This window comes from Drosophila santomea, chromosome 2R (genome assembly GCF_016746245.2).
Source record: "Drosophila santomea strain STO CAGO 1482 chromosome 2R, Prin_Dsan_1.1, whole genome shotgun sequence".
Taxonomy (NCBI): domain Eukaryota; kingdom Metazoa; phylum Arthropoda; class Insecta; order Diptera; family Drosophilidae; genus Drosophila; species Drosophila santomea.
This window is the reverse complement of record NC_053017.2, coordinates 7,168,802-7,186,400: the sequence shown is the minus strand read 5'-3', so window position 1 is coordinate 7,186,400 and position 17,599 is coordinate 7,168,802. Positions and strand designations below refer to the sequence as shown.

The 17,599-nt window shown below is 41.8% G+C and overlaps 1 protein-coding gene across 3 annotated transcripts in view; it reads right to left on the bottom strand.

The window, feature by feature from the left end:
- LOC120446708 (brain tumor protein) overlaps positions 1–17,599 on the bottom strand; it is a 36,117-nt gene that overhangs the window by 3,748 nt on the left and 14,770 nt on the right. The window contains exons 1-3 of one of the 3 annotated variants that reach the window (XM_039627812.2): positions 14,898–15,111; positions 7,591–7,844; positions 2,828–5,975 (exon numbers count right to left, since the gene is read on the bottom strand). In XM_039627812.2, the coding sequence (XP_039483746.1) occupies positions 2,828–5,924 (3,097 nt within the window). In that variant the 5' untranslated portion in view covers positions 5,925–5,975; positions 7,591–7,844; positions 14,898–15,111. Of the gene's footprint in view, positions 1–1,749; positions 5,976–7,590; positions 7,845–14,897; positions 15,112–17,599 lie in introns of those variants that run through there. The other 2 variants (XM_039627811.2, XM_039627813.2) reach the window with 2 other exon arrangements.

Below are 17,599 nucleotides of genomic sequence, written 5' to 3'. Positions count from 1 at the left end.
TGTTTATAGTTTGTTATAATTAAAATAGTCGTAATTATGTGTGTTGTGTCCCATGTTGTGTGTTTGTAGTTCGTTTGTTGTATAACATTTAAAAATGTAATAATAATAATAGTTGATAAACATAAAAACAAAGTTATGCAAGCACAAAATACAAATAAAACTTCTTTTTCAGAAACTGCTTGTGCACGCTAAAATGCTAATAATAAATACATTTAAATAGTACGCATTAGGCCGTAATAATTACCATCAATTTGCAGTATCTTATGTGTTTCAGTTTCAGTTTTAGTTTAAGTTTTATTTTCAACAATTTTTATATAAAAAAATTTCAACAGTTTTTGTGTATTTTTTTAGTTTACTTTTTTTTTGGCTGTCAAGTAAAAAGTGTTCCTCACACAAAAAACGTACAATACTATGTTTAAACCCTTCATCGTTATTACAGCTACCATTACATCGATACATTATCTTCAATACAATAGGTCAATTAAAGTCAATTAAGAATACAACAAGAAAGAACTAAAAAATATATTTTCGTATATTTAATAATCTCACTTAAGTAAATACACACAAAACATAAGTAATTATCAAATAATTCAAATGATAGGTCAAGCAAATCAGAAATTACACAGAGCAAAGCGTTTTTTCAAAACAAACAAGAGAACGGGAAACTATTTTAGTTAAATACTACGTGTTTAATACAATAATGTTAAATTATACTCAAGAAATCTAATACCTGCTTATGTGTGGGCGTGTCAATGGGGACGACATGGGTTCAAGGTGTGGGGTTCGCGTTCCAAGCAAAACCAACAAAAATACATATTGATTACTTTTAAAATTACAAAATAAACATTTTTTAAATGCTGTTCCTGTTAATGTTGCGTTTGTAGTCTCAAAAAGTTGTGTTCCCTTGCCTTAATAGTATATTCACTTTAAATATCTAACGACCTAACTTCCTTTTAACTAACCCCTAAAGAACACTTTTGTTAGCTCTGCAATCATTCGAGGCCTATGCCTATATTCCTATCCAAGTAAATGCTTTAACTAAATCATTGCAAGTAAGAGTCCATGTACATACAGTGCGTAACAGAGCAAGGATACGTAAATGTCCTTCGAATGTCTGAACAACCTATTAGATCCCGAGTGTTGCGCACTGTGTGGCTTTCGTATTTAGTCCCTATTACTGTCAAGGAAGAAAACATAAATAAGCAATTGGTCTGGCTTGGCTGGGTATTCCCTATTCGCGGTTTTTTCTTTATAACTATTAAATTATTTGAGATTTTTGATTTACTGATTTAAGTGTTTATCGTATATTAATAGACATATTTAATTGTATAATTATAATAGTTATAAATGTTTCAAGTCTTCTGCGCTGATTGCCAACTTTTAGTTAAATGTTACTTTTAAATACTCAATTAGATCTATGCACACCCTTAAGTTACCACTAACTGCGAGGGAGGAGGGGTAGAGCTTGAAAAACATTTGCTTGGTGTACATAAATATCGCCTTATTTTGTTTGATATACACATTTCAATGTTTATTTAAATTCAATTTGACAACAAATAATTTTTTTTGTATAATATAGTAATATAGTTTGGGGCAAAACAACAAATTCGTCCGTCTTTCGTTCGAACAAATAAAATTATTTAAAAAAAAATAAATGCCTAAACAAAAAATAGTTCAACAATCAAGAACAAAAATTTCAACTATTTTCAGTGCGTTTAGTTGTTTTTGTTTAAATTAAAGAAACAGAAATGGGTTTTGTCTGCATTATTATTAGGGGTATTCCATCTTTTTTTTCCTCTGTCGTGGGTACAATAAAACAATGAAAAACATAAATTCTAAGCGAGTATAAAAATTGTGAATTGTTTGTGTCGCGGATCGGGTTGGGTTGATTTCGTAAAGAAGTAGCAAACATGTCTTAGAAGGTAATTAATTAATGTATACATATAAATAATCAGTAATCAATAAGTGGTATAATCAAAAATAATTTATAAACGTAAAAAACAGTTATATAATATATAATGTATCAAATGTTTATGCAATCAAAAATAATAATAACAAACAATTTGCGCAATCATATATCTAAGAATTACAATCAATTATTAATTAATTAATGCTCGATACGCGGCTCCATTTCTTTTCGACATTTCATAAGCGGTTATTTGTTAAGTTTATTTTAAATCAACTTTTTTTTTTAATTTTTTCTTTTTTTTTTGCTTGCAGTCGGCAACGAACATAAAAAAGTGGAGGGATTTTTGCTGGTATTTATATAGTTAAAAGTGTCATTTCTTTTGTTTGTTTCTGGTGTTTTTGCTTGCTTTTGTTTGGTGCGCTTCTAATCGACAGCCAAAACGAATAAGAGACGACTTGCACGCGAGATAGGAGGGTTTGAAGTGAGAAGTGTGCAAAGATATAGAGAGGCGGCGGCACTATCCGATTTGAACATGAACATGAATACACAATATATATATTTATCATAAACAAGTACGCACAAAATAAAAACTAAGCTTAACAGTGTAAATATATATAAAAAAATAAAACAAAATTCAACAATAATTTAAAAGATAATAAAAATCATTCCAACAGTGTGCGTGTGTGTTATTACATAGCGAGCAAAGTCTAAGGCTATGAGAGATGACAGATTGGGGGAGATAGAGGCTTATAGATTTCGATTTCAACTTCGATTGTGTAGATTTAGAATTAGAGCTGGAGAGACCGCGCAAGTCAGACTATTGAGAACTTAGCCTATAGAAGTAGTGAGAGCCGGACCACAGATCCTCCTCCTTTCCGGACTCACATCCATGGAGTGTGTGTCTGTGTGTTTACATACCCACTGGCGCCAGTTGGACATAGCGATATATGTAGAGCCGATAGTCCTTGCTGGCCAGCACCACACTTCCGTCGTCCATGAGCGCCACATCGAAGCACTGGGCGTGCTTCACCTTTGACTCGAGCGCCGAAATCAGCTGCCCGTCCTGCGTGAAGATCGTCAGGTTGAAGTTGTTGTGGTTGTCCGCGATGAGGATCTCCCCGTTCGAGTTGATCCCGACGCCAATTGGGTAGTTCGTTATCCCTTCGCCGCCAATCTGCCTCAGATACTGGCCCTCGTAGTTGAACACCTTGACGCAGTGCGCCCGATTGTCGCTGATGAAGATCTCCTGCTTGTCGTTGACCACCACGCCGTTGGGGAATTCAAGGTGCTTAGAGCAACCGAACTTGTGCAGCACATTGCCGTTCTGATCAAAGATGATCACACGCATCACCTTGCACTCCACCACAATTATTCGTCCCTTGTTGTCCACGGTCACGCCGCGAGGATGCTGCAGAATAGTGGCCCCGAACTTCCTCACAAACTGACCGTACTGGTTGTAGATCTGGATCTGGTGCGTGGGCGAGCGCTCGGTAACAATAATATCGCCGGAATTGCGTACCACGGCAACGCGGTTCGGATACAGCAGCTGCGAGTCACGCTTGCCGCACTCGCCAAACTGGAACTTAAAGCGTCCCTCCTTGTCGAAGATCTGAATGCGGTGGTTGTTTGTATCCGCAACAATGATGTCATTTTGAGCATTTACCGCCACACCACTAGGCTCTGTGAACTGGCCCTCCATCACGCCGAATTCGCCAAACTTGCAATGGTAAATCATCTTCTGGCGCTTGATCTGCGACTTGGGCGGATAGATAGTGGCCGAAAGCAGTTTGTTGGTAAGGTCCAGCAGCGATTCTGAACTCACGGTACTTCCGCCGGCTCCAGCGCCACTAACCACGGATCCTCCAACAGCAGACAGACTGGCAAAGGCATCGGCCACTGCAGAGCTACCAGACACGCCGCTTGTCACCGATGAAAAGAGGTTGTCGCTTCCGCCGTTGCTCCACTTCTCGTAGGGATTGTAGTGGGCCACGGCACTGGCGGCGGATCCATTGCTGCCGGTGTAGCCACCGCCACCCCGCTTAGGCATTAGCTCGCCGAAATGCTGTTCCACTGCCAGGGCGTTGCGATCGCGACCGGTCAGCAGAAGTCCTCCGTTGCTAAAGGCACCCACTGCTCCACCTGCACTAGAGCTGCTATCCAACAAGCTGGCGCCACTCAATCCAAGACCCAAGCCATGCAAGGTCGATTGCGCCTGCAGCTGTTGATGATGGGCCGTCTGGTGATGATTGTGGTGGCCATGATGGTGTGACTGTTGGTGGTGGCCATGGTGACCACTTCCCGCACTGCTGGCACTGCTATTGCTGGCGCTCTGTGTTGGCCGGGCGATTGGCGGCTGCTTTCCATGGCCATTGCTCGTCAGGCTCATGCCAGTAGGTCCACCGTCTGAGCTGTTTGCTCGAATGTAACCAAATGTGTTGCGCACGCCGGCCTGAATCGACTGATAGTTGGACATAAACTCTATCTCGAAGGGTAGCTGCATCTCCTGAATGCCCGTCTGTAGTTGCTGTTCCAGGGATTTGCGCAGAAGAAGGGCCTCTGCCAGCAAGGATGATGGCGGAGCAGGACTCCGCTCTACCGCCTCACAGGTGGCCAGTCCCTTATCGATCAAGTCGCGGGAGCGTTGCTGCCACGAATTATTGCTGTTAACCTTGGCGGTGTACAGCGTTTCCAGTTCCTTAAGCAGTTCTGTCTTGCGCTCATCCAGCATGGATGCGAAGAACTGGTGCGTCTCGTTCAGCTCGTTGTGCGCCTTTTGGTACTGCAGCTTCACCTTGGTGAGAGTCTGGTCCGAATTTCCAGCAATGCCGACAATCTCGCCAATTTTGCCACGCATATCGGCGAGTAAAGTCTGCAAAGCTGTCTCGTTGGCCGAGGATCCCGAAGTGGTTGTCATTCCGGGTGACTGCACGTTCTCCAGTTCGTGGAGACCTGTGGAGTGCTCCAATACAATGCACTCCTTGCACACCAGGATGCAGCAGGTGCGGCAACTGAACTTGAGCAGCTCCTGTTTGTGTCGGGGGCAGAAGAGTTGTCTCTGCTGTTGCTGCTGTTGTTGTTGTGGGTGCAGTGAACCATAGATGCTATCCTCGCGCTGTTGCTCCTGGGAATTCGCCTGTGCGGCGGCTGCCAGTACAATCTTCGAAAGTTGCGACATGGGCTGCGCCGGCAGCAATTGTTGCTGCTGCTGTTGCTGTTGTTGCGAGTCAAGCTGTTGCTGCTGCTGCTGCAGCATCATGGTCAGCGAACTAGCGTACTTGAACTCATTTGATGCCGGATTGTTGCTGGGCGATCCAACGGACAGTGGAGTGCCAGTGGTGCTCGCTTCAAAACCCTTAATCAGGCACACATTGTGTCCGTTAAAGCAGTGCATAAACTCATGAGCAGTTACACAATTGGCGCACAGATAGCTCTGGCAATCGAAACACTTGGCCACCGCGTCGCTGCACTTGCTCTTGCAGGCGGTGCAACGTGGCGGAGATCCATTGGTGGATGTGTTGCTCGGAGAGCTGTTGCTGCTGCTTCCCTTGCCGGCTCCCACGACAAGACTGCTGATGCCCGAGTTGCCGCCATTGTTTGAGGACTGAAGATTACTGCCGATAACGCCTGGTCCATTGCTGCTAGCAACATTGTTGGCGCTGATCACACTGCTACTGGTACTGCCGCAACCGCTGAGGCCGCTGGTCGAGGAGCTGGACGATGACGAAGACGAGGATGAGGACGATGACGACGAGCAGGAGGACGAGCTGGCCGAAGAGCTGGACGAGACGGAGGCCGAAATGGGATGATGGCCATTGATAACCGTCACCTCAGAGCGTGACTTTACGCTGCTGCCGCCCGTGTACTCATCACTGCAGATTGCAGAATCGCTGGCCGGAGGCGATGAACCGCTCAACGTGAGCGGAGAGTCTGATAGATAGCCGGCGTGTTCATACGATTCAATCGAGTTCGCCCCGCCGCGCATCGAGTCCAGAGATGGTGTCGGTGAGGACGCCATCTTTGTGCTGTAAGTGCCGTCGGTGGCTCCGTTTACCTTTAGGAGTAACAGCTGCAAAAAGAAAGAGCAAGTGTAAGGATTAATTAAAATGGTAGATATTCGAAAGCGCAGCGTTTTGATTTAATCGATTTAAGTTTTTGCACAATAAGAATGAACAATCGTAGCATTGGTTTCAGTGCTGTCTGTCCCAACCACGATAATTTTTTTTGCCTGCTCTCCCCTATTTCCATCCCTGAAATCGACTGACCCATGAGTCACCTGCGGTCCTTGTCTTTTATCCTTGTGAGTCAGCCTTTTCGCCACTTGAAGCAAAACGTTTTGGCATTTCCATGGCCCCTCCAAATAAACAAATATGCCACACCCACAAACAACGTCCCCTTTTCCTTAGTCATCCCCCCTTTGTTATCATAATTTGTAGTTAATTGCCTCCTTCCAACCGACCTGTTCCATCTAATCCCCCAAAGCACGACAGCTGTGAACCGTGTTTTATTAAACATCTTCGAAGACAGTTGAAAGGTATGTGGCTTGTGTTTTCCCCCTGGTATTACTATTTCCTCAGCCCAACACACTGAATCGAATCAAACTAGGACTCGGGCCCCCACGGAATGCTTTTAAACACAATTCCAATTTCGTACGGCAGAGTGGAGAAGCGGGGCTAAAAGTGAAGCTGTACGCTAGGATGAAAGGACTTTGACCGGGTAGGAAATCGCTGCCCTTCTAAATCTACCACCTCCCAACCTTTATCCTTGCGCGAAGACGGACACAAATGCAATAAACGCACGCACAGACAGACAGACGGGCAGGACACCCCGTAATCATAATTTTACTTCCCCTTTTCGCTGCCTTCGCGGTTCGTTGCCTTCGAGAAGGACGGCATATCCGTAGTTGGGTAAAAGTCAGCAGTAAAAGCAGGGAAAACGAACAGAGAGTTTCACAACAAACCCCCGTCACAGGAAAGTAAACAAAAAATAAGGAAAACTGTGGAGCCCCGGAGAAACTTCTCTAGATTTCCAGACCAGGCGAAACTTCCGTCAACAAGAAACCCAACATAAAGGCAATCCAAGTGAAAGCAAAGAGAGCCAGCGATACGAAACGAAACTCAAAATCAACCCCGAAAAATGCGCCCGAGGGGGGAATGTTGTATGCCAGAGGGATGGGAAGAGTGACTGCAACTGTCTAGACTGGATGTACATTTATCATGCACATACACCCAGACCTAATGCCTTTCCCAGTGCTCCCTAGAAAGTTCTACCTAGCTCCACATAGATTCACTTTTTCGTTGTGAAGAATATTAATTTGTCTAACTTGCAGGTTGATTGGGTTGCCCAAAATAGTCCTCTAACTCTAAATACGTATGCCAATCTCTTTTTAGGAAAAAATTAATGGTAAGTTTTTTACAAATAAAACGAAGGGAACAGGAGTCCATTATAAGTATATAATCCAATCGCGCAAAGTATAATTAGGTGTAAATTAGGTTCTTAAAATTATCCCACAATTTTCGAGGAATGATGAACTATTTAAACTGTTTAGTAACCGCCTAATCTGAATACCTATTCCAAATATGGTAAATAGCAATCTATACTGGTACATTTTCCCAACAAAGGAAACACTTTGAAACAACGAAAACTAAACGTAAAACTCATTAAGCGGAGATAAGCCGACTTACCTTTGCTTCTTTGTTGTTATATTTTGTTGTAGAATTTTCTATATAATCCAGTTCGCTTTCTGGTTTCCTGATTTCTTGTTGTTGCTCTGTTGCCGTGTTGCTTTCTCGCTCTTGCTTGCTACGCAGTCTATATAATAAATTGCGTGGGATGGTTGCCGTTGTTTTGGTTGTTGTTGTTGCAGTAACAAGTTGAAACTAATTTGTGTAGCATACTTTCAAGTGCTGTCAGATAATTGCGTCGCGCGCACAAAAGGCTGCCATGAGAAGAGAGAACAAAATGGTTATTAGGAAGGATAATTAAATGCAAAATTACTTGTGAGTTCTTTTTTGATTTATTTTATGCATTACAGTGACGTCGTGTGCGGCAAGGACACTGCAAACTAAAGTAATGTTAAAAACTCCGCTAGTTATGTACAAATTGCGTGACGTGAATGCTACGCGGCTCCCTGCAAAACTAACTCTGCGCATAATGCAGCGACCCGGGTAAAGCTCAGGTCCCCTCAAAAGCAGCGACGCCGGCAGTGGCTGCGGCAGCGAAGCGGCAGAGAGCGGCAAACGTCCTGGGGATTTTCCAGCTCCCAAAAACAACAACTACTCCGCACCAAACTGCAGCAATGCAATGCAATACCGCACTCCACAGTCCCTGAATTTGTTGGCTGCTTTTTAACCGAGCAACTTCCAGAAAGACAGGGAAACAAACTGGCCAAAAACCCGGGAAAAATCAATACATCCTATTTACATTTACTAAGAGAGTCCCAAAAAGAGAGCTTTTTTTGCCGAACTGTTGAATGCCGGCCGCAAAAGCAACAATACAACTGCACACATCACTCCCCCTCTCGATATGTTTTAGCAACCCCTAAAACAATATGGCGGCGAGTCACCCACATCAAAATAAATAAAAAGAGGAAACTTCCCCCCAGAAAGAGCAACAATTTTCCACGGCAAAAAACATTTTTTTTGCGCGCGCTACAGGTTGCGTGAGAGAACTAAAGAGAGCATCGAGAGAGCAGCAGAGAAAAAGAGAAGCACCAAAAGAGAGGCGCATCAAAAGCAGGAAGCGATAAACGAGAATATACACAACAAAAAAGAAACAATCTGTATTGAAGATAAATGATTATTCTTTAACTTTAACATTATGCAGTATTTTTTAATTTTGTGGCGTACATATGTATGTTTTCTGAAGATTTTTTTTTTCAAATCAAAAATTTATATATAATTTTTTATAAAAAATAACAAGACTCGTTTCAGTGTTCGTTCGTTCTGCGCATGTTTTTTTCCAATTTGGGCAACGACCGCATCCAAAAGCAATAACAACAAAACGTTCTCTCGCACTCTCCTTCTCCCCTTCCTATGACTCTGCATTTCTCTGTTCTATGTTGCTGCAGAACTTTCGAGAGGAGACAACTATGCTAGAAATGACGTTGCAGCAGCATCATCGCATTCACATCTCATCAACATAACTGCATAGCGAAAATTTCTGTATACAGGCAAATGCGGCAGCGGAAAGAGATGACAGACGTAAGAGGGCGGAGAGCGGAAGAGATGAGAGGAAAATAGCCAGACGACAGGCACATAAATTCGCACACACACACGTTCAAAAAATATTACAGATTTACACGTGTAAAATATCGGCATTTAAATGTTGCTTTCTGCAACATTATGAACTGTTGCGAATTTCAGAAAATGAGGGATGGCAACAAAAAACAAGCGGTGATCTTCAAAACGTATCGATTACTCACTCACACCTGAAACGCACACACACACACACATGAGCGTAGGAATAAAAAACACCTGACTCATAAATTTACCACCGGTAATTTGACGAAATTAGTTAATAAATACAAGAATAGCAACAAAACGTCACCGTTCAAAGTGGAAACAAAACATAAACCTGCGGGTTTTTTTTCTAAACCTCCGAAATACCCTTATTTTACCCTTAACTTTATACTGATTTTATTCCATTATATTAACATTTTACTTTATTTCTGAATCCATTAACTATAACAATTAATATACATAATCTTTATAACAAGCTTACTATATTTAGGTAGGCGTCTAAAATACTTGCTGTATTTGGATCTTGCATAAGAACCAAGACAATACTTGAAGTAGAAGCATGACAAAAGTGCAATACTCTCAGTTAGAGTATTAAAAACAATAATTTTACTTTTCTTGGCGGGGGGAGCGAGGGGAATTGATAATGAACGAGTTGTCTATCGATTAGATTAGCAAATTTGGGTGATAGTTGACGAAGAACAGACGGAAGAGTGGTAGAAGGGTTCGGACCACATTAAACTGACAGTTGGGATTGTATATCATGACAAGATTAATATCATTTGGGGCCACGGGCTCATCAGAAGAATGGAATGAAATCGCCTCCAATTTTCGAGAATAGGGAGTGGAGCTCAATGTCTGTGCCATATGTTTTACTTAGCAGTATTTTTTTTTTTGGAGGGGAGGGAGGGTAGAAGGGGTTGTACGAACGAATTCCAGACCGCTTGTAAGTGTTTAAAAATAGAGCGGGCTAATAATCAGAAATGCGAGTGCACTGCACTGAGGGCGTGCCCGAACCCCCCTCTCCGCCCTTCACCCACCATAATTAAGCACGAGAAAAGAAGAAGAATCAAGGAACGGCGGAAGAACGAATAAGAACACAAGAAAGGGAGCAAAGCGAAGCGGAGCAAAAGAATCGACGTGGTTGCCCCATGTGAGAAGTGGAACAAACTGCGCACAGGCATTACTAATGCAAAACAATTTGTACAAGATTATAAATTTCATGGCTCAGAAGAACTGGAAAGAAAACAAAGCGAGGCATTGCGATGTGCTGCTGATGATGATGATTATGGAAAAAATAATGATCGGGAACAAGAGCGCGCAGCACCAAGTTCAAGCCAAATCAAGATGGTATGTGGGAGAAATTAGGGGTGCTGCCTGTACGTAAAACAACAGTGGAACCTTCCTAGCGTACACTTAAAACTAGTCATCGATGATGCACTTTGCCGTACTGTTCTATGCTTTACTTTTTCCTTTATTTTGTAAAAAGATTTGTATACGGAATTTAGACGATTTATTCAGCTTTCACTGTAATTCCGCAAAAATATGTATGGAACCAGCAAAAACAACTACAAAGAGATGGGGTAAGAGGAGGCAGGGCGTACGTTCTGGTTGTGCAGCACAATAAACAAGGCTGTGTTCAACTTCCATGCATTCCCCTGCGGAATGTTTTTGGGGTTGCAAATGCAGCAGAGTTCAATGGTACCAAAAGCAGTAATAGCGGCAGCAAAAACAAAGGCAATTACCATGACACACACACCAACTGACAACAGTGGTGGGCACAATATTGGGCGGTGCTCATGCAAAATATGTACATGTTCTAATAAAAAATGAACAGAGATACACTTGTTTCTGATTGATCTCTATGGTTTTGCATGTTTAATATAAAAAACTAATGCGAGCGAAACTCGTTTTCGTTTTAGTCACAATATTCTGCCAGCAACTTTATGCCGAGGATACAGAGATACTCAAATGCAGCAAAAAGTAAAAGAGAAGCCCAGCACAAAGAGCAAGCCATAAAACGGAACAAAGAAACTACCTTTACCTGCTCGACAGGCACACGAATTCAGACATACACACTCTTCTAAAAATGCCGTCGCTTGGCAGATAAAATATCCGTCCCGATCCCAATTCCAATCTTCATCCCACAGAAACCATTCCATTCCTTCCAATCGCATCCTCGATTTCATCGCAAAAGCACCGCCAACATCACGACCGCAGCTGCCTTGGTTTGATGCAAATTACGCTACAGTAAATACTGGCAAAGAGCAACAGTTATGTTCTAAAAAGAAATGATAAATATTTTCATATTTTCTTCAGCTTACTAAGTAGTTATTGAACGAAAATTCGGCTAACTAACATTGAACAGAACAAAGTATTTCAAAAAGTCTTTAATCCGATTAATACCATTAGTTTCTAATTCTAAGAGCACTGGGAACAGAATTTACGTTTTCATGTCTTCTTTTATAAATTCTTTATACTCCTTATACCTCAGCGTATATAAACTTGCAAAACTTGTATTATTAAACGAATGTAATTTCATATCTCAAGTCTTTATAATGTTTTGTTTTGTGAGCTAGGTAAGACAAGCTATCTCAAGACAAGTAAGAGTAATGGATAGTGCCTATTCCGAAACTATTTTACCGAAATTCCTAGTGAATTTCGTAGAATTCTGCGACGATTGTTTCTCCGGTTTTTTTTTTGTTCTGGGTTTTGTTGAATTTTTTTTCAGCGATGCGTCAGCAGCGAAGCGACCCCCAAAGCAGCAGCTGCTGGTGAATGAAATTGACTTGACGCATTTTATTGAAGACAATGGGCGAAAAACGAAGAACAAAATCTGCACAAGAGAGTTTTATTGTTGTCGCACAGAGCAGAACAGAAAAGGGGAGGGGATGGGAATGAAGGAAGAGGTAACGCAGAAGAAGAACAGCAGCATCCAATTTAGCAGAGGGTCCCGAGATTCCAGACGATACTCTCCTCTCCCTCTTTTACACTCGCTCATCTTCACGGGTCGTTCTCCCACGACCGTCTCCTTCTCTTTCCCACTCGCATCAAAGGCCCCGCAGGTCAACGGCGTCGTCATTGCAGTTCTTGTTCTTTTTTTCGTTGTATGTTCTTGTTTTTTGTATTCTGCACAGCATTTTTCTTTCTTACTGCGCTTTGTAGTGTCTGTGGTTCGTTAGCTGCCGCTTCTTCCCCCTCTCTTCTTCGCTCTGCACTGTGAGCGAGGGCGAGCGAGATGGCAAGTGTCTGTGTGTCCTGCACAGTGGTGGTAGAAAATATCGACGCAACCTTACACAGGTACAGTGTCGGCTGGGAATATTCCATTCTATTCCATTAAGAGTTTGGGATAAGTGAAACGAAATACCATAAGAACTTCCTATGTAGATTAAAACACTATACTTTAATATAGTTAAGAGGAAACGCGCTTCTACTTCTACTACTTTATTTCAAGGTTACATGTTAAAGCAAACTTTATCTAGAAATGTGCAAAAGATCAAATTAACTAAATGTATCTAAACGCTAACGTTAAAAGCCCCAAGAATTTTCCCTCATAAAGGAAGTTTAAACGCAGATGCACATGCCATCGTCTAGTGCTGCAACATCATCTAATCAATTGGAACGTGTTCTCTGTACGCCTCGTTTTCGTGTTAACTTTCGATAAATATTTGCTATCTACTTTAACATTTTCAATTAGAGATGTACCAACTTCGGGTTGCCTGCGTTATCTATTACGTGGTGGTAAGCAACGCTCTCTGATAATGAAAACTCACACATGTACCAAAAACAAGGCAGAGCACAACACTACGAAATTGGTACGGCAAAGAGCTGGCAAAGATTGGCGGGGAGAGACAAGAGAAGAACGACCCCGACCGAGTTCTAGAAAATCTCAGAAAGTAACGAAACAGCACAGGAAATGCATTTTACACAAGACTTTCGGGTTGCGATGGCCCAAATCGTTGTTGATAAAAGGATCGTCGTTAACGTATCTGAATTGCAAATCAAAAAATCTTTAAAGCAGCTTAAAGCCTACAGTGATCACTGGGCCAATGAAAATGATTACGAATTTGTTAGGTCTTTAGTTACAAACACCTCAGGCTAAGATTCAGATTTCTTTCAACTGCTCAAAACAATACAACCATAAAATTATAGTTGTTCAACCCTTCTGTGAATTTAGGGTACAGTTGTACCTATTTTTAAACAGTTAACTCTCGAGTTGTGAGACAGGTTGCCCGAGCTAGTGTTTACGTTGAAAAACTAGAGCTATTCATGATTCACTTAAACATTTTTCATTTCTGTTGCTAGGAGCCTGTTTATGCTTCTTTTAATCAAATATCAGGCTCTTTCTAATTCCCGCTTCCGAGTAAAAAAAAAATGCACAATCAGTTCGAAAACAAATATAAAGCCCGGCAACAGCTTTTTTAATCAGTAAGCGTAGTTTTTAGCTCTGCTGGCGACGCAAATCGAGCGTGAAACAAGACACATGGAATAAATAGCATTCGATATGTTATGTTTCGTCTTTCCGTTCTGCTCGTATCCATGTTTGTACGCCAACCAAACACCAAATACTGGACCCAGACACAGCAGAGATAGGAAAAAATTTGAAACACGTTTTAGATTTTGGTTTCGGTTTTGTTGTCTTCTCTTATGTTTTTGCTTTCGGCGTAAATAAAACAGGCACTCACTCACTCGAACCGGCAGTTCGTATATTAATGAGAAGCCCCAAGCGTGGTTTGCACGCCGATCAGTCTGTCAGTCTACAGTGATTAAGTTTTAAGAACATTGCCGTAATAATTTTGGTTTAAAATACACTCAGAAACAAAAAAACAAACTCGTGTTTTATTCTTCCGCATCGCGGCGGCAGCAACAACAAATGCAATAACAATAACGATATCCACAACAATAACCATGGACACAGTCGCCGCCGCGAATTCAATGTTGGGAAATTGTTTGAACAGTTGGGTCGCGATAAATAGGCTCGACTTTCGGACTTTTTGGCCGGGGGAAGGTCGTCGCGCACTCGAGTTGAAGGAAGTGCGCACCCCTCTGGGTAGCAGAGGTTGTTAAACCATTTCATCTTTATCAGATTCTTGTTTGCTTTTGAAAGTACAGTGGTTATGGACCAAAGGAAAATACTGAATGGTATTCCGGACATGGAAAGTAAGAAAACTAATATTATACTACACAAACTGAAATAGTATCTTAGAATTTTTACATTTCACACTTTTATTTTATTTGTGATTTTCTCTAGGAACAACTTTACACTTTACAGCAAAATACTGGCCGTGACTGTGGAGAGCATACAGTGGCGCAGAGCGAAATAAGAAATGAGATAATAATAACAAAAGCGTAGAAACGTAGAAAACTTAATGCAAACAACAATGCGCGCGGACGTCGAAAAGAACAAACACACACACATGCTCATAAACAGACGCCAAAGGAAGCGAAGACCGAGAGGGGAAATAGGCAAGAATAAAATGTTTTGTTGCATTGCAACAAGCAGCAGCAATGCAAGTGATGCGCCGCCAGAAAGAGATAGAAGCGCAGCAGGAAAAAGGCAGCACCAACACACTGACACTCACTCACACAGGAATGCAGTCACGTACGCGATTCTAAACAAGTTGATGAACTCTACGGCATCGGTAGGAGAAGAAGAATGCGCAGCAAAACTAAACAATTTGTTTCTGGCGTTTGTTCCTTTATATATTAAGTTAACATTTATTTGCTGCTTATATATCTTGTAGCATACGTACATAAGCTAGGTATGTGTATTTTTCTGTTGCACTTAGATTGCGTTAATATTCCACTAGTATTAATACTTTATATTGCTTCTTTTCGCACAGTTAACACGCACACACACACACACGCAGCAGCAGTTGTAGTGTATTTTCTCTGAACGCGACGGGAAGTAAACGCGAACGAGCGCCAACTGTTGTTTATCCGGCGAGTGTTAAGAACTGAATGAGAATGAACCAGCATGGCGAAGAAGAATTTTACAAGACGCGGAACGAGGAACGGAAACGAACGGGAACGGAACGAACCAACCAAGCCGACAAAAGCGGGCAGCCAAAAAACTCACTCAACCAGTTATCGCCAGCGGGAGAGCAAGAGAGACAAAGAACCAGCGAACGGGACCGAAAGAGAGCGGGAAATCTAGTTTCTGCAGAACGCCAAAGGGAATGGTTTGGCAATTGGAACGCGTATTTGTATGTATGTACATCCCTACATACATACATGCGACGATGAGACTGACCTCTGACAACCTCCTACACTCGCACACGTACATATGTATGTATCGTATGTACATATGTACTTGAACAGAACATAAATTGCGCGAGGGAGCAGTGCACTCCAAGTATTCCGGGCTCTGTATGTACATATGCGAGTGGGAGTGAGCTGCACTTACAAAGAGAGCGCCAAAGGAGAAGGCGGCGATGAAGGAGAAGAAGAAGCACGAACGATGAACGAAACGCAGCAAAGGAGCCCGAAAAAGGGCTGCGGCGAGCGGAAGCGGTGGAACGCCACACTGGTCGTGGGGTAACTCGTACTATCTGCCGATTTTTTGTGGCTAAGCCCCATGCATAGAACCAGTGCAGTGAGTCAAAAGATTATCATCCGCGTTTATTTTCGGGTTTGTTTCGCAATTAACGATTATTCCAATTCGCATAAACTCTGATTTCGTACAAAAGTGTCATCATTTAAATAAAACCAGAACTCGAAATAATTACAGGTCTCGGTTTTCTAAATGATGAATGGTAAGCATAAGCTCCCAAAATTTGTGTGTTTTTGTTGTTTTGTGTGTGTTTTTCAATAAATTTTGGAATTAAAAAACGAAAGAAAGCTAGCTTTAGCTAGACGAAGCTGATTACCCTTCTTTTAAATATGTTAAATAAATCAACCGGTGAATGCAAAATTTTGAGACTGTTATGATAGTTCCCCAAATTTTAACATTGTATGAGCAAAATACACAAAGTTAAATTTGTTGTCACACCAACTAATATTTTTGCTACAGAGAACGAAAGAACCAATGTTCAAAACCAGAAATTGTTCGCTATGTGGTAAATAGATGTCTAAACATGTGTATAAGCAAGTTCAGCTTTTTATGGTCATTACCAACTTGGCTAGTTTACAACTGGTGACTTCTCTTACTATATAGCGCTGATGCAATAGGAGCATGTGCAAGAGAGATGGGGAATGGAAAGGAAAGGGGCAGCGTGCCAGGTAAAAGTCTGCGCGCTTGCGTCATGTGCGTTTTCAGCGTATTCCGATCACAAGAAAAGAATAACGTGAAATGGCAACAGCAGGCGTCGACTTCTCTGCCGCAGCGATACGATACGATACGATACGTCCGGAGACTTTGGAGAATAAACCAGTCTAGAAACACCGCTTGGCTCTATAATTATGCTGCTTGTTCGAGTATGTTTGTGTGTATACAGTCCATGTATACCAACACTACGAAATACACCTTTGTATAAATGTACTGGCTGCCACAAAGGGCCTTAAACTTTGTTTAAAGTCAAGGTCAGTGATTTCTTGTGCGCCAATTGCGATGCTATCGCTTCGCTCGTGAGGCTGCGTGACTCACACACTGACGCCCAGACCCTCACCCTCCAAGCCAGGGACTTAAATTTCTCTTCGATACTCGCATGTGAATACGATTCCAGAACTTTTGCATAGATTTATAGTTTTATTACGATACACATTTCATAGTTATTTTAATATTAATGGCGTAAGTGTTTTATCATTAAAATTCTACTTTTGTCGTCTAGGGAACTTAAAATAGTCGATACCCGTATAACGTATAACGTTTATCCTTCTCTCCCTTTTTATATTCACTCTTGTTTAGCCCGCCACAATTCCACGAAGCACTGGGTTCAGTTCAAGTGGCTTTCTGAGATGGGAAGATAATGCTGCTGCTGCAGGGAAACAAGTGGAATTGTGGGATATGGGCACGAGATCGATATGTCCATATATATCTGTAGGCATCTCTGTCGCGCCGCCAGAGCCACGACTTTTGTCCTTGCCGGCGGTTCATGAACCTTCGACTTCACTCCTCTGACGAACGACGTGCTTAAAGTAGCAAAAAGATACGGCCGCAAAAAATCCAACAAATACAAAAGAGTACAAAAAAATGCCAGCGGCCAATGGCAAAGAAAAAACAATTACGCCAAGCGTTGAAATGTATTTTTGCTTCGACCAGAAATACAGTCAAACCTCGCAAATGGTATTCATCTGCCACAAGGCAATTTTACCAACGAACAAGCGGAAAAGAGCCATTTTAGAGTTTTGTTTAACAATCATATGCGCACATGTAAGTCATTAAAACGTTGGACTTGCAGTAAAATTTATGCGCAAACTAAAATATTTGGGTTTCCATAATTTAATGACAATTGGAAAAATTTGCTGTGGGCATCTAAAATGAACCTTGGCACAAAATAAAAACTAAATAAATTGC